The sequence below is a fragment of the Rhipicephalus sanguineus genome, chromosome 3 (assembly GCF_013339695.2).
Source record: "Rhipicephalus sanguineus isolate Rsan-2018 chromosome 3, BIME_Rsan_1.4, whole genome shotgun sequence".
NCBI lineage: Eukaryota > Metazoa > Arthropoda > Arachnida > Ixodida > Ixodidae > Rhipicephalus > Rhipicephalus sanguineus.
This window is the reverse complement of record NC_051178.1, coordinates 177,988,218-178,011,876: the sequence shown is the minus strand read 5'-3', so window position 1 is coordinate 178,011,876 and position 23,659 is coordinate 177,988,218. Positions and strand designations below refer to the sequence as shown.

Sequence of the window (23,659 nt, the reverse complement as noted above, 5' to 3'; positions counted from 1 at the left end):
ATGGATCGTCTGGTGTAGGTTAATGTTTCACGTTATTTGCTCCGTCCTCTCTGTCGTCTCTACCTTGTCTGTGGTATTTTGCATTATTCGGTCATGTCTGCAGTTAATGTTTCGCTGTGTCGGTCAACTGTTGGCTAGCACTAGCTGTTGTTATCTGTCCGCTAGTGTCGACAAATGTTCTCCAGTGCTGGCTACCTTTCGGACAATTGCCGGATATTATGCCGCCGGCTAGAGAGAGAGAGAGAATTTATTGGAAGTGACAATTGGGCGAGTTACGTTACTTTTTGTATTAATACGTAGCAACAGAAGCTAGTTTTAAGAAACAAAGGAAAACCAATACCGCTATAAGAATTGACACTAAATATAAAAAACCCACCACCTGCAGTTGCGATTCGAACCCGGGCCTTTTGAGTGAGAAGCGGGCATTCTACCCCTGCACCACTTTGGCGGGGCCGCGCGCAACTGTTAAAACGACGGCACATTGCAGACTGCCGATCGCAGCTCCACAAGCGGATTGGCCCTGTTTGGGCTTCACTTTCTCTACATTGGAGCTGCGGCCGTTCCGAACACTTCCCTTGTTCTAGTGCACTCTACCATGGCGTTGTGGCCGAAACGGTGACGTCATGCACACTACAACACTGAAAAGTGAAGCACTTGAACATTGCCTCTATAATAGTTGGAATGTTACGCCCCAGAACCGCGACATTGCCACAGCGGGTGGCTCATACGGGATGGCACGGCAATCAATGGCATGGCATGGCTCTGGCAATATGATTATGAGGGCCGCCGTAGTGGAGGACTCCGGAAATTTTGACCACCTGGAGTTCTTCAGCGTGCATCTTAATCCAAGTACTCGGGCCTCTAGCATTTTGTCTCCATCGAAATGCGGCCGATGCGGTACGTTAACCCCTCCCAGATGAAAAGGACGTGTGGGCTAACACGCCCACATCCCGCGACCTTCAGGTCAGCAGTCGAGCCCCATAGCCACTAGACCATCGTGGCAGGTGCGCCTTTAAAGTGTTTGTTTCCCAGTGCCAAAGAAGTGCTGGCGCTGAAAATCAACCAGTTCTTCCCCGACTAACTTTTATATGTTCAGAAAATCCAACACACATTACTATTTTCGTACGGAAATCAGGCTCTTCCTTTCTAATGAACTATAATGCACATATGGGCTTGTAATAATATCTGGGGTTTAACGTCCCAAAACCACGATATGATTATGAGAGACGCCGTAGTGGAGGGCTCCGGAAATTTCAACCACCTGGGGTTCTTGAACGAGCACCTATATCTAAGTACACGGGCCTCAAACATTTTCGCCTCCGTCGACATATGGTCTTGTAGCAGGAGGCACACTGCGATTTATCTTTACACTGCTTCATGCAATGTATCCCGCAAACTTCAGTAGGACCTGCACATATTCCCCGGAGACTGCGAACACCCGGTACCACACGGTATGGGGATGCCGAAACAAACCAAGCATCCCACCCATAAAGGAACAGAACGTACATCAAACTCCGGACGACCAGTGGGAGGCGCTGCTGACGTCACTCAACCCTAAGGACCAAGTCCGGCTGGTGGACAAGGCTCGGGCGTCGGCTGCAAACCATAGCTACCTGGAATAAGGAAGTCACCCACCTCTGGGCGAAGAGAACGCGCGCCTGGTCCTAAAATAAAGTTTAATTCTCTCTCTCTCTCTTCGCCTTATACTGCTGTGTAGTAAGTATTTACAAGCAGCTAACTTCACGTCCGGGCAGAAAATGATGTGTTTTATTGAGTGCCGCATGCTGACCAGTCATTTGGAGGTGACCATGTTGACGAACTCTTCGTAGTTGATGCGCCCGTCGCCGTCCTGATCCGCTTCGCGTATCATCTCGTCCACTTCTTCGTGCGTCAGCTTCTCGCCCATGGTGGTCATCACGTGGCGCAGCTCGGCGACACTCACGAAGCCGTCGCCGTTGCGGTCGAACACCTTGAAGGCCTCGCGGATCTCCTCGTCGGCGTCGGCCGAGCGGATGTCCTCTTTCGCCATGATGGTCAGGAACTCGGGAAAGTCGATCGTCTCCCGCGAGCCCACTATCTCCTGTAACACGTCCGTCACTTAGTAAGGTGGCAGCTTGGGCAAGCTAGTGTTGTGATTCACCCTCGTTAGGCATAGTTAGCGCTTCACCCTCGCTAATAACATCCGTCACGTCACGACAGTACATCTCGCACAATCTGTGGCGTTCCACCGTGCACAATTATTTGCCTATTTCTCATCGTAGCTGCACGTGAATTCAGTTGTATGAGTTTGACATCGTATCTTCATATGTACTATTGTTATTGTTCGCTTTTGTTTTTTATTTAATGTACCTTCCTTTCCTCCGTAAAGCTTTGTGTGATTGAGGTTAAAATAAATGAAATGAAAATCGATATCTTTAGGGAGAAAGTAGGCTGTGTAATAATTTGAGCTTTCAACACACTCATTGGTTATGGCTAACTAGATCGAATGATAGTTTAATGGTTGTTTCCGTTTTACGTCCCAAAACCACAATATGATGACAGACGCCACAGCGGAGGGCTCCGGGAAATTAGACCACCTGGTGCTTTTTAACGTGCACCTAAATCGAAGCACACGGGCCTCCAGCATTTTGCCTCCATATAAATGCACCGCCGCGGCCGATATTCGATACCGCGACCTTCAGGCCAGCAGTCTAGCACTATAACCACTACACCACGGCGGCGGGTGGTTAACCAGCCCTGTGGTAACCGCTTAGACGGAGGAGGAATCATGGAAGGGTTGAATAATGTGGTTTTTCCGAAACAAAGCTCCTTATAGTTACCAAAAAATTGGTCCTGGTCCGGGATTCAGGCCGGGGCCAATGCCATTGTTTATAGCTTCGTACTTTAAGCTGGTGGATGACCTTTCTTTCTCCGTTAATGAGTCTTCCTCCACACTGTGGACCTCTGCAGCACTGATTTGCAATATTCAGTGCCACAGTGCTTTGAGTGATTGATCGATCACCCTCGCGCTGCAGTCTACTGGCCTTCTTGTTAGCTAAGGCGATAAAGCGAGTGCTTTAGAAAAGCGTTGTACCCGGGTTAGGATCCCGAATCGACGAATTCTTGGTCAACTGGGAAGCTTCCTCTAAAACACCCGTATAGGTTTTCTGTGTAGCCTCGTGCTACAGAAATGGTGGATGACATATCTTTCTCTTCCATATTGAATGTATGGTTATACATTGGTTGGCGGATATTGTCACACCAAGTTCCTGTCTTGCGACAGGTACTTGGTGTGACAATATCCGCCCGTTCCAAAAAAATGTGTACGGTAATATGGTCGCCGCGGTAGGGTTAATGGTAGATCTGCGCACGCGTAATGCAGGCGATGTTGGTCCTATCGTGAATTAAGCCGAAACTCTCGGTAGCAACGTTCAACTGACCACAGTATGCGACACAGATGAGCGTGCGCCAGACATCCTGACTAGACTGGTGTGAGATACACACCGGACTTTGATGTACGGAAAGTGTCTGGCAGCACGAATGACTTGTCATAGAAACAAACGAAGCTGTTTAAGCTATTCGTAAAACCGTGCTCGTCGGTCGAAAAAAAGAAAGAACTCCGATGGCGCGATGACGTCACCGCGCGTTGCCCATAGCAACCGGTTGCACAGCTGTGCGCCTGCTTCGCTAGCCCATACATGGCTCCGCCACCAGCCCGCCTGCCTGGACACTGCGTGAAACCGCTCGGTCGCGCCAGACGTGACGTCGCGGCCAACTGCGCATGCGCTCCTTCGTCCCATATAAAGCCAGCGCGTGGCGGCGGCGCGGCGGCGCGCCAGACGCAGACATGGGGAGACCGAAGAAGGTTCGCATTGCCGATAAGGAAGCCGCTTACCGGGAATCGCGGCGCGCTGCCAGCGAGACTGTTGGACTCGATCGTTTAAAGTAGTCAACGGCGTAGTACGGCTGAAACGGCAAGAGGCGATTGTCGTGGACTCGAGTGGAACTTGGCATGGCTTGTCATTACTTAGCATCACTTCGTATGGCCAGGACCAGCTATAGGAACCGATCAGCGCCACTGTGCCTTTAACCTCGCGCCACTAGTGCAAGTTACGCCCAGATTTTTTTTTTTACCAATATCTCTCAAGAAGACTCCTGCCTCTGCCGCAATCCTCGCTGTGCAGAGCCCAAGCTGTCACTCTCAGACTTCTATAAACAAGCACTTTCCCGAGCCCTGTGGCACTTTGCACAGTGTACCCCGAACGGTTCCCAAGCCCGGACTGCCCCTGTATGGTGGTTATGCAGACTTCGATCATGTCCTGGGAGACGACGCCCCTGCCGGTCCCCACTTCACCCAAGAGGAAATGATAAAGCTCATTAAAGCCAAGAACCAGGCCTCTCGAATCCTGGCCGTCCAGAGGGCCCGCGGAAGGGCCGTCAGGTTTGACCTGATTTACTCGCGTCTATTTTGGACCGAATAAAGTTGTTTCACTCATTGACTCACCACAGTTCGGGGCCTCTTTCACTTCCCACAAGCAACGAGCACGGTTATTGAGAGATCACAAGCTTACCGCGACTTGCGCCTCGGTCGGCTGGTAGCCGAGGGACCGTATGACCGTGCCCAGATCTTTCGCCCTTATGCAGCCGCTCCCATCTTTATCGTACAGCGTGAAAGCCTCGCGGAACTCGCTGATCTGCTCCTCGCTCAGCGGGGGCCGCTCCTTGTGCTGCGGCGACTTGGGCGAGGAGTCTGAAAGGGCCGACGGCACTCGCTGCTGAACGTCGTCCATGCGATCCGGGCTCAGGGTGTTCACTTCGAGGCGACGCTACGCAGGCGTACTCGGGCTTCGAAGTCGCACGTGTCTGGCGAGCGCGCAGCTGGTACGAATAGCACGAGCCTTTGATGACGATGATGATGATGTGCCTCTACCCATGGTTCATACCCACGACCCTTTTCCACAACCGCTTCTTCTTCATCATACCCGTTTTCATTACCACGCTTTCTGGTGAGAAGTTGAAGGAAAGGCGTAGGTTGGCAGACTCATTGATGAGTTGACGCATTCACACAATCTGGGCATGTCCCGCAGCGACACACGCCATTAAGCACAGCTCCGACCCTACATTTAAGATAACGACGCCCGAGCAGTGGGAGGCTATGCTGCTCAGCGTGTGTCCGGAGGACCAACTCTGGGCAATTCATCCGGCTGGCCGAAGACTCCGCCAAGATTCAATCTCTGGCCTCCGTCCGAGGGAGAGGGCTCCGGTAGGGCTTGTCCCCCGGCCCCGCCTCCCTTGAACCCAGCAAGGACACACATAAAGTTTTTTTTTTCACACGAAAGTGTTTTGTGCTGGAGTCCACCAAGACTTTCATGACGTATTTCCGTAACGGAAATACGTCAGCAAAATGAACGTCATCAGACGGCAAAGATAAAAACCATAAGAAAAGGTTCCGTTGACAGGAGTCGAACCCATGACCTCTCGGTCCGCGACGATGGCTGGCGGGCATTTAGCCCGCTGAGCTACCACCAAACACATCACGGAGGCTACATGAACGCGCCTTATATCTTTCACACTTTCCCCGCAGTGCTCTTGGATGGATGGATGGATGGATGTATGGATGGATGCTATGAGCGTCCCCTTTATAACCGGGCGGTGACATGTGTGCCACCAGGCTCGGAAAAAAAGCGCGCCGATGCTACGACCGTCCCATTCGGCGCGTTTCCAAGAGAAGTGTAATTTAGTCAACGCTTTAACACACCGCGAGGTGGCAGCTTTAGCCTAGGCCTCGCTCATAGCATCCATCCGAAATAACTCTCTGACGCTCGCCTGGTTGTCGCACCGCGTTCCCCGCTCGCCCTCCGAGAATTTACGGCCGTGCTTAAGAGAAGACGCGACGCTCGTAGCGTTTCTCTTCGCGTTTCACGACGTTTTGAAGGAGTGCCTATCGAGTAGTGTTAGTTATGTGCTTTGATGCCATCTTTACGCGGGATTCACCATATGCGGTGTCCACGAACTTCAGCTACCGCAAGAACACAAGAACTTCAGCTACCGCAAGGGTTAAACCGGGATCATGGACGTTAGTCGTCGGTAAGGAGATGTGCCACTAGGCGTCAACGTGAGCGCGTCCACATCAAGCGGTGCTACATATGCCAAAGAACAATAGACATTGTACAAGCTCTCCATATACCAATGCACTATAAACAATCAACTACTGTGACGACACATTTCACTTTCGTGTTATACCAATTCCAACGACGGATGGATCAGCCATCTTTCTCTCTCTCTCTCTCTCTCTCTCTCAGACTAAGACCGACACGTGAGTCCGAGTCTGAGCGAGACTGGCTGAACAGAGTACTAGTAATCATGAGTACGCGTGAGCCCGTTTGAGCAGAGCTTTGGTCAGTCTGAGTCCGAGTGAGTTCGGCTGAGCTGAGTATTGGTGATATTGAGTCCGCGTAAGCTCTGCAGAGCAAAAGTTTAGTGAGGTTGAGTGCGAGTGAGTCTGGATAACTAAAGCTGAGTCTTAGTCCGAGTGAGCCCGAATAAAAAACACAATTTTTGGGTGAGCCTGAATGAGTTACACTTATTTTGCCGACCTATGAGGAAAGGTGAAGAGCTCGACTGCTGGACAAGTATTTCTTGGTTTTAAAATGAAGTTTTTCCTCACTCACTGCTAGCGACCGCACCTCTGGCCTGTGCTACACAACACTGACGTAAAGGGTAACAAAGAGCCAGAAATGTTTAAGAGGATGGGAAGTGATGAATGAAATTGGGCTAAGCACTTGCTATCTGGTTCACATAGTTCTCTGGTTTAAAACGACGGCAAAAAGTTGGTTAGTCCTGTGTATTCGACGATGTCGGCTACGACCTCACTATTTGTGGATTGCACTCTAAGCGGCTGACATTGTTTTCTAGGTCAACATGTTTGATACCGGAGCACAACTTATCCGACGCCTCCACGCGTACAACGATGGATCTGTAAGCACCGATTCTGATAGCTGCGCCATTGCAAATTGTATCTTTTCTCACTGTACTTCGACATGTTCCCGCTTGGCCCACTGTTGCAGATGATACGACTACTTCTGCTGCACTTCGCAAACGGAAGACTGGACGCGCAACGAACCCCGTCGTGCTCTATAATGTAAATCAGGAAATCAGTAACATTCGGAGTAAGTGCATCCAAACGAGTTCTATCAGTAGTCTCCGACTCCTTATGAACCACGAAATAAGAATTACGATTTATGTTCAGCAGGTACCTTCGCGAGTTTGCAACGCTGATAACGAAAAAGCAGGGACGTTATCCAACAAAATTCAATTACGATTTATGTTCAGCAGGTACCTTCGCGAGTTTGCAACGCTGATAACGAAAAAGCAGGGACGTTATCCAACAAAATTCATTTAAGGCACCCGATATTCAGAACTCCGTTAAGTAAACTCCTTAGGAAATAGCTCGTCGCCACTTTTAATCGTGTTCAACAGCGCCGCATCAGCCCTTGCCTTCCATGCTTTCAGGATGGCTTCCACGCGGCGTAAAAGCAGGATCGGCCTGAAATTAAATAATTAAATATTGAACGTATAAATATAGTTGGGCTGTTTTAAGTGCATATTGCATAGCACTTGAGAGGCTCGGCTTGTCGCCTATACACTGTCTCATGTCGCGTGGTCTCGCAGTGGTCAATACATGCTTAAAACAAGGCTAACGATGCTCAAAACCAGTGCAGATTAAACTGACAAGGTCTAAAAATAATATAGACTACAGAAATAACCAAGAATTAATCGCAGTAATTCACCTGAAACCATGAAAAAGCCTTCTGAAACATTCATCCGCGGCTGAGACCCGCGCTGCGCAAGAGAGGGCGCCACCGATTCGGAAAAACCGCGATTGTCCAGCCTGGCTGCCCCATTCCCACTCCCATTTATTGTGAACAAAATTTATTCCTCCTCCCCCTTGCTGGGTTGCCGGTTTCACGGTAGTGGAGCTGCGTTGAGCGCTGGATTTATAACTACACCAACATCTACACAAGGACGACATTGCCGCTACAGTTCCTTTACACGGGCCAGCGAAGGGTGTCTTTAAAATACACCACAGGAAACCGAATGACATCGCATATACAGCTGTCGATGGAGCCAGTGGCGTAGACTTCTTATTTTTCCGGGGGGGGCAGACCTGGAGTGCGGCTCGAAGCGGCGAAGGGAGGGGGGGGGGAGGAAGAGAGGGGGGGGTGTCCCTATGAGATGACACGTCATCACCCCGCTACAAAGAGGGTACCACTAATCATCATCATCAGCATCATCATCATAAGGGGCACCTGCCCCAGTGAAGGCCTTTTACATTGTGTCGGCTAACTACGGGGTGTCCCCAAATAAGACGTCCCGCGTATCTATGAACAGTGAACTTCTGCGGTTTGACTCATCCAGTAGAAATTTCTTTGAATACGTGTTTTACTGGAGGCATTTTTCCAAAAATATTGCATGACTGTACCATCAGCACAAAAAAAACGAGTCGATTTGTTTTTCTTGTGATGGGCAGTCGGAGGTAAAAATCTGTTGCATAAATGTGACCAGTAAAACATTTAAGAGCCCCCCCCCCCCCCCCCCCCCCAAGCGGTGTTCAAGAAATATTCCTACTTGTGGCGCGAAGAAGCCAAATTTCGCTGGCCATTTTAGCGAGTAAAATGTATTTTGAAATACCCTATATACTACGAAACTTCTGGACTGGATGCGCAGGTGCGCCAGAAGTGTTCATTTTGAAAGTAGTGCACAGGAACAAATCATGGCTCAGTAATCAGAAGCTTTTAATATTTTCATTTTTGCATAATACATTTATAACGAACAGGCATACGTAAGGTACACGTTCAGCAATTATCAATGCAACGGTTACAAAACGCTTACACTTCAAAAAAGTAAAGAGTGAACATACAAGTACTCATGACGTATCTGCTCGCTCATTTCATCGTACACTGCTGTTTTCTTTTTTAACACGAATGTGTTTCATGCCGGGGTCCACCAAGACTTCAGTGACGTATTTCCGTCACGGAAATGACGTAGAAAAAATTTACGCCATCAGATGTCAAAGAAAAAAGGTTCCGCCAGCGGGCATCGAACCCACGACCGCTCGGTCCGCAACAACAGATGCCGGACGCGCTATCCACTGCGCCACGGCCACATACTCTAGAGTCTTTACTAACGCGCCTTTTATATCTACCACTCTCCCGGTCGGCGGTGTGGTGTTGCCCTCTGGGAGCGGTAAAGTAAAGTAATTCGTCTTTACTGTGGCCTCCGCGATTAGCACCTGCAACGCGTTACACGTCCGTCCCTATAGTGAACTAGAACATAGTTTGTTCTAGTTCACTATATCCGTCCCATTTGGCGCGTTTTCAATAGAAGTTCAATTTGTCAATGCCTTAACGCACCGCGAGGCGGCGATCTTAGACCAAGCGTCGGAAAAGCGTCGGCCTCGCTATAGGATCACGCTAATCCAAACCAAAAATAGCTCTGCGACGCGCGCCTTCCTCACCGGGCTGTCACACCGCGTTCACCGCTGACGCGCTCGCCCCGAGAAAAATCGCGGCTGGGCTACCGGGGCGGCAGGACGCGCTTTGCGTTTCCCTCTAGTCCGGCCGTGGTGTTCAATCACATTTTAACAAGCCGCGGGATGGCGACCAAGTCCAGCGTCCAATATGCGACGCTCTTCTGGCTATCACACTTCGTTCTCTGATTAAGCTTTCACCGTTAACTACTACAGCAACCACAAGGGTTTGTTTAATCATTTAACATGGACGTTAGTCGTCGCGATGGAGATATACCACCTATCATCAAAGTGGGTGCATCCACGTTAAAGGGTGCTATAATAATAATAATAATATTATCTGCGGTTTAAAATCTACGATGTCATTATGAGGGACGCCGTAGTGGAGGGCTCCGGAAATTTCGACCACCTGGGGTTCTTTAACGTGCACCTAAAGCTAAGTACACGGTCATTAAACATTGTGCAAACTCTCTTATACCAATTCAGTTACTTCTGTAAACATTCAGGTACTTGGCACGCTTTACTTTCGTGTAATTCCGATTCCTATAAAGGAGGGATCAACCATGTTTTTTTACATTTCCCTAACGCGACCTCGTTCTAACGCCGCTCGTTCTCCTCTTCGTCGCCCCGGTGTTTCCGCCGGAGCGATTGGCCTGTGATGCCATCTACCGTGCACAACATTCAACAAGTTCTGTAGATGCGATGTAAAATGGAGCATCTCATGGCGGCGGGCACGTCCTTCGTCCTGCGTCGCTCTCTCGCGGCGTCCGCATAACAACAGCTGCGAGCGCGCGAGGCGCGCCAATGAAATTTCCGCCACCTTCCTACGTAGGATTTAAATGCAAAGCATTTCTTTAACTCACGACGTCACCCGGCGTCGGCGGCGTGGTTGGGACCGCGCCCCACCACCACCACCATTAAAAATCCTCAGATTAAATATCCTCAGCCGGGGCCGGAGGGGGCTCTGCCCCCCCGTAAAGCCGTCCGGGGGGGCACGAGCCCCACTGCCCCCCGCAGTTTGCGCTTCTGGATGGAGCCAAATGTGAAAAGATACACCTAGCTTACGTGATCCTGAAAAGCCTTCGTGATAGATCTGGTTACATTTCTGAGTTCAGCAGCCTATCCCAAATATGTTTCTGTGTTGCAATCGTGGCGAAATGGGCGACATATGGCACTTCATCTGGGCCAGCAAGCTATTTTTCAACGTCCAGCAGGACATTATCGGTCGAGCCCTTGCTGCTACGGTGTCTCAAGGGATTCCGCCCGACGGCTAGGGGTAACGGGGTACATGGACTTCTCTCCTGACGTTCACTGACTGGTGCTTTAATAAAGTTTCTCTCTCTCTCTTTGTAATGAAGATGCTTCTAGATAGCATGAGTCTTTTGCCTCACACGCGCGTGAAACAGTTAGCTTCGGAGATTCTCTTAACATAATTTTCTAGCGTCACCAGATTATGCACCGATCTTCCTACAGTGAATACTCACCCCACTTCCAAGATCATCATCATCATCATCATTGTCGTCATCATGATCAAAAGTACCACCATCATTTGCCCGAAAGTATAGCGCTGAGTCCTCAAAGGAAGCAGTCGCGCATTGTGCTCAAATTACTGCGAGACGCACATGCACATGCACAATAGGCAAGTATTGTGCACGGCAAATATTGTGCATGTGCGAAACGCACATGCACAATACTTGCCGGCAAGGACTTACCGGAGAACATGACATGTACCAACATCACTACCACCATTTCAACACAGCATTCTGCGTGGACAACTGTGCTGTCAAGCAGTTTGCCCACGCGAAAACTGTACACGCAATATAGGCCGCCCCTCCTTCTCGCCCTCACTACCCTTTCCCACCCCCTTGTAATATTATACCATACAAGGCTATGCTATGCTCTGCTGCTGAGAAACAATGCCGAGAAACAAATTATATACACGACACGTGCACCGGCGTATCGCAGTGCTTTACAGCAGCGTTTAGCCATATTCGCAGGACAGTCGCTGCAACGTGCACAAGCTGTTTTGTTTTCTTTTTTAAATGCTGGAAAAGTACTTTGGCGAGGCCATGCGCACTGATCTCTAGCTATCTTTTCCCGTCTCGCTTGTACCGATCACAGCGGGCTTTGCTCCGCTTGCCCCATGTCCAGTACATGTCCAGCCGCTTGGCGACAAGCCTACGCCTGCATCGCAGCTTCCCCGTATATGTGGTTCACTAGCGCTGCTGAGGAAGAGGCGACGTTGTCGCAGTAAAGCGCCGGGAGAATGCCGACATTCGTGATAAATAATGACAAAGCCTGCACACGTTTGAGAACACTTGGCTCGGAGTCACAAAAAAAGAAGATAAACGCGATTACTTTTTCTTTTTTTCCCCTCTGGTGCAGGCAGCTACGCTCTCGAGCTACTGAGCGCCATGCATTGCTGCGGAAAATCCACGCAGCGACGCTTCACTACGGTCGTTATCGTTGGCAGACAGGCTTCTATGCTTTCACGAAGAGTATGAAACAAAAGGTATCACATCGCAACAAAGGTGGAATGGGCAAATATTGGCGTAGCTTTTTGAATAAATGCACATTAAAGGTCCCCCGAACCAACCGCAGGTCGAAATTTAGTTGTGGTGTTGAAGTTGTGCGCAAATCTTCAACAAACACGCAGCCGCGAGAATTTTTTACAGCGGAGCTGTCTAAGCCGACCGTTAGTCCGTACCGAGCGAACAGAAAACTATCATCATCATGAACCGTCATTTTCTTCATCATCTGCTTCGCTCCCAGAACACATGCTCCGATTTGTCCGGCGTGGGAGGCAATTAGTCTGATGGGCGAGAGCACGAGTACAGAGAGAGAGAGAGAAAGAGAGAGAGAGAGAAATCCTTACCCAAAAAATTTCTCTGCGGGGTGGGATTCGAACCCGAGTACTCGCGATCCATAGGCGAGTGGTATAACCACTCGGCTATCCAGGCACGCAGGCAGGACATAGCATAGCCTTGCGTAGTATAGTATAACAAGGGGCCGGGAGACAGAAGTGAGGGTGAGCAGGAGAGATGTGAGGATGAGTATGAGGGAAAGGAGGAGGGGAGAGAGTAAAGCATTGCATAGAAAGAAAGAGAAAGAGAGAAATAGATAGAAAGAAAGGAAGGAAAGACAGAAATAGAAAGAAAGAGGAAGCGAGAAATAGAGAGAGAGTAAGAAAGGCAAGAAAGAGAAAGAAAGATAGAAAGAACGAGAAAGAGAAAGAAGTACATAAAGAGAGAAGGAAAGAAGTAGAAGCAAACAGAGACAAAAATACGTAGAAAAAAAAACAAAGATATGAGAGAGAAAGAGAGAGAGGAGGAAAACAATAAAAATAAAGAGAAACCCAGCTCCACACTTCCTTCAGGCTTGGCACCACCAACGTGAAGCTGCCTTAATTTTTCGAAACGGTGCCGTAATAGCGGAGCTACGCGCGTTTGATGATGCAAAAGCGGCTCCTGCTCGCTTCGCTGTTACCTTCGCTAAGCTCCGTTCATCGGTTCATCTCTCTTCCCGGCCGAATGCTCCTCCTCGCCGTGCAAGGAGGGAGAGCGGCGAGCGCGCGTTCCTTCGAGCAGACAAACAGCTTCTTTTGGTAGATGACATGAGCAGACGCGAATGGTGACGTCACGGCCAACGCTGGGGATTTCCGAAAGCCCCGGAGAGGACAAAGGGTTGTTTCTTGGAATTTGTGGCGCGACCGCAGCTAGTAGCGCTGCCGCGTTTAGCATAGTTCAAAGTGACGGCATTCTGACCTCTGTGCGCGCGTTTACTTGAAATGTTGAAAAATAATGGGAGGTAGTTTAGGAGCCATTTAAACAACACACGGTTATCGTAAATAATCCAGCACCATTCGGTACAGTGCGGTACCATACGGCTCTATATACGGCGCAACCTCGGCTCTTAAGCCGAGATTGCTCAAGACACACATGGCTGCTGCATTTCACGCTATGATAACAGGTTTGTGGTCGACACGAAATCCTGCTTTCTTTCAGCGATTAAATTATGTAATTGCACATTAGCTGACTTAGACTACATTCTAAACTACATCTTTTTACTGCTTCACGCAGTAGCGCAAAGAATGACATGGACGGCGAAAGAGCAAGACTGGGACACAGCGCTATCACGGGACACATAGCTTTGTCCCGTCTCGCTATTTTGCCGTCCATGCGATTCTTCGCGATAATGTACCGTATTTACTCGAATCTAAGCCGATGTTTTTTCAAAAAAACGATGTGCGAAAGTGGGGGGGTCGGCTTAGATTCGAGTACAATGAATAGGTTTTTTTACTTTTCTGGCCTTGCGAATTTCGGGGGTCGGCTTAGAATCAGGGCCGGCCTAGATTCGAGTAAATACGGTATACACTACCAACTAGCCCTCTCCTTTTGAATTTCTACTCTTGCTTGATGTCCCTCTCACTGAAACTCGAAAGGAACCGCTTGCTGTCGAAATGTAACGGAGGTACAAAAATTACACACGGAGATCGCATCTGCTACTACACTGCAGCTCAGACAGGAATTTTTTTCGGGGGGGGGGGGGGGGGCACTTGCTGAAAGCCTTGACTATTAGAGAAAAACGCCTATTTTCATTATTTATTTTTGGTAAAAGGCCATGTATCATAAAAACTCTGCCCCCCCCCCCCCCCCCGGCTACGGGCCTGCTGCAGCTACTACGTTTATTCGCGTGCGGTGTCCGTTGTGCTAGGGAAAACAATGGTTCCTGTTTCATTCTCTCATTGGTTTACTGATCTTTCTTCAATCTTTTCTTCTTTATTTCTTATCATCTTGCTAGTTCTTTGTTTTTTACCTCAGGGGTAATATCCATGGGCCGCGCTCAACATTCTCCAAGAGCGAATGGTTTCCACGACGATCGAGCAGAAGCGTCGAAACGGTTTCGCGTCCCAACTTCCATCATCACCGTCACGCGCCCTGTCTGGGGTCCGAGAGAAAGAGCTCCCACGTGCAGCTGCCGTCTCTGCAGGCAATATAGTCTCGGGCGACACCCGACACCGGGCGTCGTCGCCCAAGAAGACCCTTGGTCAGCGTGCACGCGCGATTGCAGCCGGATGGTCGCCGTGTCGTTGCGAGCGGCCAGTTTGGGCTGAGAGCGCAATGGGCCCCGTACGGCCTGGACTCGTCTCGCTCGTGCTGCTGGCGCTTCTGGCGCGAAGCGCGGCCAGCATCATCGGCCGAGGCACAGCGCGCCAGCTGCAAGGGTACGTACGCCGTCAATAACCCGAAGGGGTCAGCGTAAACCAAATGGAGGCACGTGGCCGATCTGCATGGCTTGCTAATTTTTTTTTGCTTTTTTTTTAGTTGAAGTAGTGGGCCTCTGAGAGCCCATTTTAGAAACGTTCCTTCGAATCGTCATACCAAGAGCAGCTATAGCTTTGTAGTCGTCGATGCTTTCTTCCTTTCTCTTTCTTTCTTTTTTATTTTTGTAGCGGAATAAATTATTACGAAATGTTGCGCACGTCTCCAATGTTCTGTCAAATTTTTTAATACACTTTGTGTTGCTGTCGACACACACTTGCATCATCATGTCATTCCAACTTCGTATATAGAATCGTAAGGTCGTTCTGAAGTGCGCAGCCTATGTGTTAACCTATACAGCAGCAGAAAACGCCGATTTCTTTTTCATTTTTTTGTTTTCTTGTTTTTTTGTCTTGAAGGAACGCGGCACAATTGTAAACCGATTGAGAACGAAGATGGCATCTTAAATAGAAAGAATACCTGGGACGCGTAGGTGTCGTACGCTTTTCGTCGCATGGTGTTTGAGTGCATCGCAAGCCTATTCGCGAATCTTTATTTCGTGTGTCGTGTTCCTTCCTTTACACAACGTGGTATTCATCATTCGCATAAACCGGCTCCTGTATGCCGGCTTAACGTTGTTGTTGTTGTTGTTGTTGTTGCTTTTTCGAACATTGACTGTCAATACAGTTTTTCCAGCAGCGACATTGCTTTTGCTGATGGCCGCAGTCAGGCACCTCACATTGCGGGACTGCCGCTGGTCTCAACGCGTAAAGCGCAAACTGAGCAGTTTGAGACTGCGTCGTCCCTTTTATGTTTGTTCACTTGGAAATGGTGTGACTTGCCCGTGACGTGCGGTTTATGATCTAAAGGTATAGTTCAGTAGACAGGCAGTTCGTGTTGACTCGGCGTCGTATGCACATGTTACATCACTTCTCATCCTCTCTCTTTCTTTAGTTTCATATCTTTCAACTTAGCCCTTTCCCACTGCAGGATAATACACCTGATCTTTCCGTTTAGTCAACCTCCCTGCCCTTCCGCTTTCCTCCCTGTCGCTTTCGATTTCACGCTTTCGATGTTTCCAAATGAACGACAATCTTACAACGTCGAAAGACTCAAGCTCGTTTACTTCTGATAATTTCTGAAACCTTGTGCCCTGCGGCAACAGCCTTTAAAATGTCAATGTGCAATTTGAAAGCCACGGGCCCAATTCACGAAGCATTTAGTTCGTAAGGGCCTTTCGCCATTGTCGAGCCGACTCTGTTAAGAATACGTCCAACATAACGATTGGCTGAAAGTTGCTACTAAGAAAAAAGCTTCTTAACTTAAGAGGCCTTTGTGATTTTCGGTACATCTGTGCATTGTTTTGTACGCAGTCTTAGGTAGTCCATGTTAGACTTCGCTGCATTAAGTTCAGATCAGGATCCATATTTAAGAAGCTTTTCTTACGCAAGTGCTCTTTTCCATCGGCCATCCAGATTCGCCAATGCTATGTCGAGGATTGGCTGAAAATTTCCTTCACGAAAACTTTAGCGCAAGACGCTTTTGCAACTACAGGCCCAATTTGTTGCGGCTTCTGCGAGGAGGTGGACTACGGTTACAACAGGCTGCCAAAGGAACCTAGTTTCTTTATGTGAGATTAACTCCAAATAAAAAGAGCTTGCCGCGAGCTTCAATTTTGGCAATTCCATTGTGAAATAGCTGAAACGACGGTTCCTTTGCACGAAACTCAAAACTAGTCGGCAGCTGCATTTTCGCCTAAAGTGTTTGCAAGGAGGGCCAGAAAAATAGGTTACTATTACCTACATCTGCTGTTATATCTGATGTAGAATGTCATACGATTAGTATACTATGATTGGTTTAACAGTATTATTTCTTTTATTGCGGTAAAATACACCGGCGAATAGTGTGAAAGTTCCGACACATAAGCTCCTTATTCGTTAGGCCTTCGTAGCTAACGCTAACGTAGGGCGCTACCTTGGTTACATAACTGGTGAGTGTCACAAACTCGTAATACTTTTGAAATGCGGCAACCTTTCCGAAAAGTGCTCATCGTGTAGTTGTAGCTTTTTTTCTTATTTTGCTGTTCCACTGGTGAACTTCAGTCATTGTTGCTTGTGAGCTTAATGTTGCTGTAACCCATTATTGATCGTTATTTTTTTACTATCGGGACTTTCTAAGTTTCGTGCAGTACTAAACCATAATACTTTGGCCGTCTCCAGAGCACCGACGTTTGCATAATCTATTCTGCACAGTACGATTCCTTTCCCTGTAGGCATGCTCATGCATTCAGCGCATGCGTTCCTATCTACACCCCCATTGGCAATGCATACTGTTGCCCTACTTCAGCATTCATGTCACAGCTTCCGCTCTCGTGTTTCCGTTAGAACCCCTTAACTCACATTTCCAAAACAATTCAGCCCACCTATTCATCTATCCTTCCTAATCTACCAAACATTCTGAACACGTTGCAGCTGGGTGACCCAAGGTAATCCCGAGTTTCCTAACGTAACCTGCCCGCAGAACTTCTCTTTCTTTGGTTCCGTGCATTCGTCCATTAATCACCAAGAATAGAAAAAAAAACAGTTAAAGTGGATAGTTGGGTAGGTTGGTACATATTCATGATGAAAACAGCGCATAAAGACGACAGACTTGAAATGAACAGCGCGGGCGCTGACTAGAAACTAAGTTTAATCGCATACAAAGTGGGAAATATATACAGACCTGCATATAGAGAGTCTTTCAAAGCCAGTTGAGAAAGAGAAAAAAGGGCAGTTGAGATGACGAGAGCAATGTAACCACGTGTTTTATGTAACACATTCCTTTTTTTTTCTGTTGTTGTTTTTTTTGTGTCACTGTATACTTTTCCGTTTCCTATGTGATTAAACGTATTTGCGAGCCAGCGGTCGTCCCGTTTTTTTTTAACGAGTATCTCATCTTCATGCGTTGTTTTTCATCATGAATAGAAAAAGAAACCCGCTATGCTCAACCCTTCTCTTCTATTTTCGGTCTAGTTTGTGTTTGAAAGGTTCACACAATTATACCGCCTCTAAGGGCTCCAATGCAGTTGCCGAAAACCAATTTCTGGCCTTGCCAATCGTAATGCTATTCTGAGAGTTGTACACTGCTTTGCCAAGTGACGTACCTTGTCTATAATATTTGCGAACATTCGACTAACAATGTTTAAAAAGTCAAAAAGATCGCCCAATTAAGCGTTACCCGGACTTTCTGAAGGCGAACGCTAGTCGATATGCACCCTATTAACGAATGTTAAGAACATCCATTGACGACAATAAAGAAAGAAAATAAGGCAACTGCAATAAAAAAAAACAGATTGGCTATTGCCTAATACTAAGGCAGACACCTAACAAACGCAACTTTTGATAAAGGAGCACGCGAACGCGCATTCACGTAGTTAGTCTATGTATTGCGGTATAAGCGCTCACGCACAGAGGGAGTCCACACAAAATGAATGTTCATAAAAACGAAATGTTCACACAGCAAATGTGCGTTACTTGTGAGCAAGGTTCCACGATGACTTTACGTAATATTTAAACTTAAGTAATATTTCAAGAATTTAAGTAATAGTTAAGCAATTTTAATGCCTTAATAGCAGCCATATCGAAATAAAAGGCTGGCTCTTCTGCATATATGCTGTCTGTGGTAGCTGCCTTGTCGTGACTGGTAGCACATTGAAATTAGTGCTTAATAGTAATATGTCGACCATCTAACCGGGTGATGAGAAAATATACCTCTCACCCGTTAAATGTGCGTGTAACAAGGCATCGCAGTTTTACAAAAGCACAGCACAAAAGATCGTTAACAGTAGCGCTCCACTGTTCCATCCTTCAAATTCAGTGTGTACCAACCAACCCAATACAAAACGCTAACGCTCCACTGCCGCGAAAGTTGATCACCAGTTCACTTTTTTTTTCTTTGGTGTAGCTACTTGCCAGTGTGAAGAGTGCTTCCCACCCCAATACTTGTGAAAGTGTGACTTGAATAGGTTCATAATTTGTGCAACAAACGTTCGCGGTCATGCATCGTGAAAAAATCTATGCTTGGTACACGTTGTCGCCGCAATATTATTACATAGCGCTTCGCGCAACTTGCGTCTATCTGCGTCTATCGCGCAAATTGCGTCAATGATGCCGTATGCTTGATCAACTTTCGTCAAGTGTGGCTTCAGAATGTGCACAAATACCTTGAAAAGGGTACCCTTAGCGACGAAAGAGAATCGTTAACTTCGAATGTTTGCATGCCGTGAACGTGCTCCGGCTCTTCAGCGTGCGTGTTGCACGGGAACGGTCGTGGCCCATTCGATGGGGCAGCAGTGTGCCACTTGCGGTAGACCCCCGAGTTGGACATAATGATGGAAAGTTGGCAATATTTCTTGAAATTTTTTTCTTGCTTTCTAAGCCACATGAGGGCATGCATATTTACGTAGTTTTTCAAGCATTAAGAATTTTAAAAATCTCAAAGGTCCCTTATTCATTCGCCTAAGATGACTCGAAGGTGAAAGCCAACTTCTCCTTCTTTTTCTTCTCAGACGATTGTATTAATCCTTCTCTACCCTCCCCCCTCCCTCACCAGGAAGTTTTCTGCAATCAACGGGGTTTTGTACAGCCTCCGAGATCAGAGGCATTGCAAGCTCTCTGCACGTCACGAGGTTTTGCACTGCCTCCGGGATCGGCCCAACTTTGACCTGTCGTTTGAAGGTGTCATCATGTGAGTTAATGTCAAGCCGTCGAGATGGCGTCATTATGGCGTCATTATGGCGTCACAAGTTATGGCGATCGCTGACCCCATTGAAGACATCATGTGACATTGAGGTCGTGTGACTTTAGGTATACGCAGACGGCACACATACATTCACTTGAGTATCACGTGACTTTTGATCGAGATTTATTATGTAGCTTTTCTTTCGCATCATTCGTGCTGACGCCGCCGCCGCTGCCAAGGTCTCACAATGTGTCGTCAGGTCTCGCCAAATGTCGAAAATTTCTTTGCTCATGAGGCATATAAGGCTTTTGCCTTAATTTATTTACTTCGGTGCGCGTACTGAACCGTGGGAACAATACTTTTTACTAAGGTACTTTATGAAATATTACGTGCGAAAATTCAAAATTTTTGCAGTGAATATTAAAGAACGCGTCTTGTACCTGTACGATACGAAATATTGCCAGCTCTCGGCAAAACCCATATCAGCTCTCAGAAAAAAAGAAACGGCAACCCGCAGAAGAGAGGCACGACGAGATTCCGGGTCTCAGATCACTTGAAAACGAAACCGGGTGCCAGGGTGCGTGTTTGGCCATGCCCATCGTGACGACGCTACTGCGCGTCACCGATCGATGGGGAGCCAACGCTGCGACGCTGACGAGGCCACCGAGTGCTGATTGCCCAACTTCTGTCTCCTTTCTGTCAAACTTCTGTCTATTTTCAACATCGGTGTCCTGTTCCCAAACACGAGACCCGTGTTGAAAACCTATAGATAGAAGATTCCATTAGGTGTACCTATACTGTTTTCACGGGTTTTTGCACAAATGGTGCTGACGGCTGGTATCGTAAATTATGATAAATTTTATTTGGTCCAAAGGGTACAGTCTGATAAATTAGACCAAAGCGGGCCACTCCCACGTCGGGACGGGAAGGCGAAGGCCTTCCGTCGCTTCGAGGGCCCTTCTGACAGCCCAGAGCTGGTCGTCTTAAGATGAACTCTGCATCTTCTAATGGTTGATTCCGCCACGCGTTTCCAAAAAGCAATAGTGCCTGGTCTGGCAAGCTGGTGTATCACTGTCCACGCGTTGCATCCTCCGGCATGCAATGTTTCATGTATACTTGGTCACAACCAAAGAATAAATATCAGCTCTTCCCCAGAACTGCGGCGCCTGTCATCTGAGCGAGACAGTCGTGCTTGGCGGTTTCCGTTCTAACCATAAGTACTTTTTCACTGTTGATGTAAATACTACGCATATTGTGAATCAAAAGTTCATCGTCCCTTGTTAAAGCGTTACGTTTGGACGAGCAATGATGTCTGAATTTTTGTTGAAATTCGCCAGGAGGTTCAAGTTTTCGACCGAAAGCTAGCGACCCGAACATGTGCCCGTATTAGAAGGTCAGCTACCTGAAATACGCTTGAGGTGATTGACGTCACCTAAATAAGCAGTTGCAATTGGATGGGGTACTCATGCAAATTCTCTCTGGTTGGGACAGTGACTGCGGGCGGAGCTTATATTTACACTTAGTTTGTAACCGACTATAGATTGTTTGCCGGTGCCACATACATGCGTATTGTTTTGCAAAGGAGCGTGGTTTTGATAGTGTTATTTCAGGGATTCCGGTGATTCTCTCTTCGCTTTACCTGTGCATTTTTTTTATTATATGTTGTTTAGGAGAGGCTCGTTAAGGTCATGCCCGATGCTGGCTCCAGTGACGTACACGTATGAATTGCGTATTTCCTTAAATAAGCAACGGTTGGAAGTTAGCGCCAGCCCTTGTGATCTCGTCTCGTTTTCGTTTTCATTACGCTGCTGTTTCTTTTTTTTTTTCCTTCTCAAGAAGTTGCACGTTCGCCTCCATTACGTGGCTCTTGTTAATGCGGCGTGCGACGGGCCTGATGTTAACTGACTGCTCAATCGGCCCTCAATCTCTAAGACTTGCTTGCTCCGGTACTGTCTTAAAACGCAGGCTTTCAAGCCTGCAAAGTGTGACACAACGCTTTTATCTCGTTCATTTATTTAAGAAAGAAAAGAGGAAAAATTAATAAGGCACTGTTTTTTTTTCCTTTTGCCTGAGACCTTCATACCTCTCCTTCTCCTTCTCTCTCTCTCTCTCTCTCTTTCTTTCTTTCTCTCACCCTCGTGTTTCGCAACATTTAAAGCTACGGAAAGTTTGACGGCATACAGGCAGCGCTGGGGTGATGGCGACCGCGAGACGAAGGCTCTCGCGCTAAGGCGATTTGCCTCACTAAACCAGCTTAGGCTTAGCGCGAAGAGGGTGGGTTCCCTGCATGTAAACATGGCTCGGCACTACTGCAGTAACTGCACGCCCGCCTTCTTCAATTTGACAGAAATTCCCAGGCGTTCATCCCATCGCCCTTCACTCTTTCTCTCTTGGTCAGGAGAATTCATTTTCTCCCGTCTTATACCAGCGTTGATTCTTTCTCGCGTGAAGGGAGGCTACAGGCCCCGTCGGCCTTATACGCTTGAACCAGCTTATGCGCCTAAGTAATTTCAGTTTTTCAGCTCAGCTGCAAAGCGTTTGCCGGCGAGAGAGCGCCGCTGAGACCCCGAATACGCCATACTCGCTGTTTAATATTACTTTTTCTGTTCTTTGCCTTGTCAGCACACCGTCTCGTTTTACGCGTTAACGGGCAGCATAATGTAAAGTCTGTGTCTTGCATGCCTGACTACCTCGCATTTCACGGAGTTTCTTTTCTTTTCCTCCTGCCATGAAGGATAAGCAGTTTCCGTGACACTGCGACCACCACTACCTCGTCTGCATGGATATGCATATAGTATACATGTGACGCGTGCATTTCGTGCCTCACCACCATCTTCGCTGCAGGGAAGCCATAGAAGTTCCTTTCTGATCGTGGACCACCGTTCACTGCAGGCAAGCTCAAGCAGTTCCTAAAGCGCAACAATGTCCACCAGTTATTCACGTCCTCCCAACCAGGGTGTCGGAACGGAACGAAAACCGAAAACGAAAAACGAAAAAAACGATATTTTGGACCGGAACGAAAACGTAACCGAAACTTTATCTATTATTTCGTTCCGGAGTGAAAACGAAATTTTTTCAATCGTTTTTCGGTTCACGAGGAAACTTCGCGATCCGGAGCAATTGAGCTCGTGCAATGTGAGCATATCTTAGGGTACGGTATTAGCGCGTACATCAGGCAGGAATTCCAAAGCAAAGATATGTTGAAATTGTGCGAAAAACAAAAACAGTGGCAACCAGAGATTTTTATATTAACGCAAGTGGATTTTTGCGCGCCTGTCAAGCAGGCCAGCGTAGAGAGGATATTGTCGGCGCCGAAGTTTGTCACAGCGAAAGCTGTTATGAGATCACAACAGCTGATTTTGGCGCCATAGTTGTCCACCGCCGCCGGTGTCCATGACCGCTAACGCGTGATATAAAAAAAAAGTAAATGAGAAACAAATTTCTAGGATCGGATGGCATTTCAACCCGCGCCCATTGCGTGGCAGTCGGGTCTTCCACAACAGTGCCACGTTAGTGCTTCTATGCTTGCGAGAAGCGCTTGACAAGCGTGAGTGCTGACGAGCAGTGCGGCTCAGTGTTCCGTATTCAATACAAAGGCACAAGGTGCCCGAGCGGTGCATTGTTCCAACTAATACCAGCAGATCTAGAGGGTCTTATTCCTCATTAACCAAATCTTATTTTTCTCCATATTCACAACCGCTCCAGACGCGTGGCAAAACCGCTTAGTTTTCTCGAATACTACTTTTGTCAGCATAAAAATAGGCTACGTCGTCATTTTAGCATTAACACATTTAAGCACAAACAATATTAAAACACCACCATTCGTTCAAACATGCTGACCATGCAAATACTATAGGTAGCGGGAGAACTGCCCCTATGGGAATTAGTAGGGTGTTTGTACTGCACAAGATGTGTAACCAAGCTACTATCCCTCGATCTTGGTAACCTGTTTTGCGTACTCTTGCAGTTCTTAATGCATCTGATGACATCAGCTTTATGGGGCGTTCATTCTTAACTCGATAAAACTATCAAGATGCCTTTCTTACGTGGAGGAATTACATTGATGGAATTGAACTGCCCGGCCATTCCCAGAGTCCGAATGCGCTAAGTTCTTTCATTCCGAGGAATTGAAAGGAATGGAATTGCGGCAAGTTCTAATTCCCCGCAATGG

General features: G+C 47.7%; 1 protein-coding gene across 1 annotated transcript; it reads right to left on the bottom strand.

Annotated features, from left to right (window-relative positions):
- Window positions 1-1,751: 1,751 nt before the first annotated feature.
- Window positions 1,752-4,848, bottom strand: LOC119387744 (calmodulin-beta). Its single transcript, XM_037655248.2, has 2 exons — window positions 4,551-4,848; window positions 1,752-2,080 (listed from the first exon to the last, which is right to left on the bottom strand). The coding sequence occupies exons 1-2, from the start codon at window positions 4,767-4,769 to the stop codon at window positions 1,793-1,795; spliced, it is 507 nt and encodes a 168-aa protein (XP_037511176.1). The 5' UTR covers window positions 4,770-4,848; the 3' UTR covers window positions 1,752-1,792.
- Between the last annotated feature and the right edge of the window lie 18,811 nt (window positions 4,849-23,659).

What these genes read in the sequence shown, in the direction of transcription:
- LOC119387744 (XM_037655248.2), bottom strand. Translation starts at nt 4,769, where the DNA reads ATGGACGACGTTCAGCAGCGAGTGCCGTCGGCCCTTTCAGACTCCTCG. An exon ending in CGACCGAGGCGCAAGTCGCG is followed by an intron (nt 2,081 to 4,550) that starts GTAAGCTTGTGA and finishes GACGTGTTACAG; the next exon opens with GAGATAGTGGGCTCGCGGGA.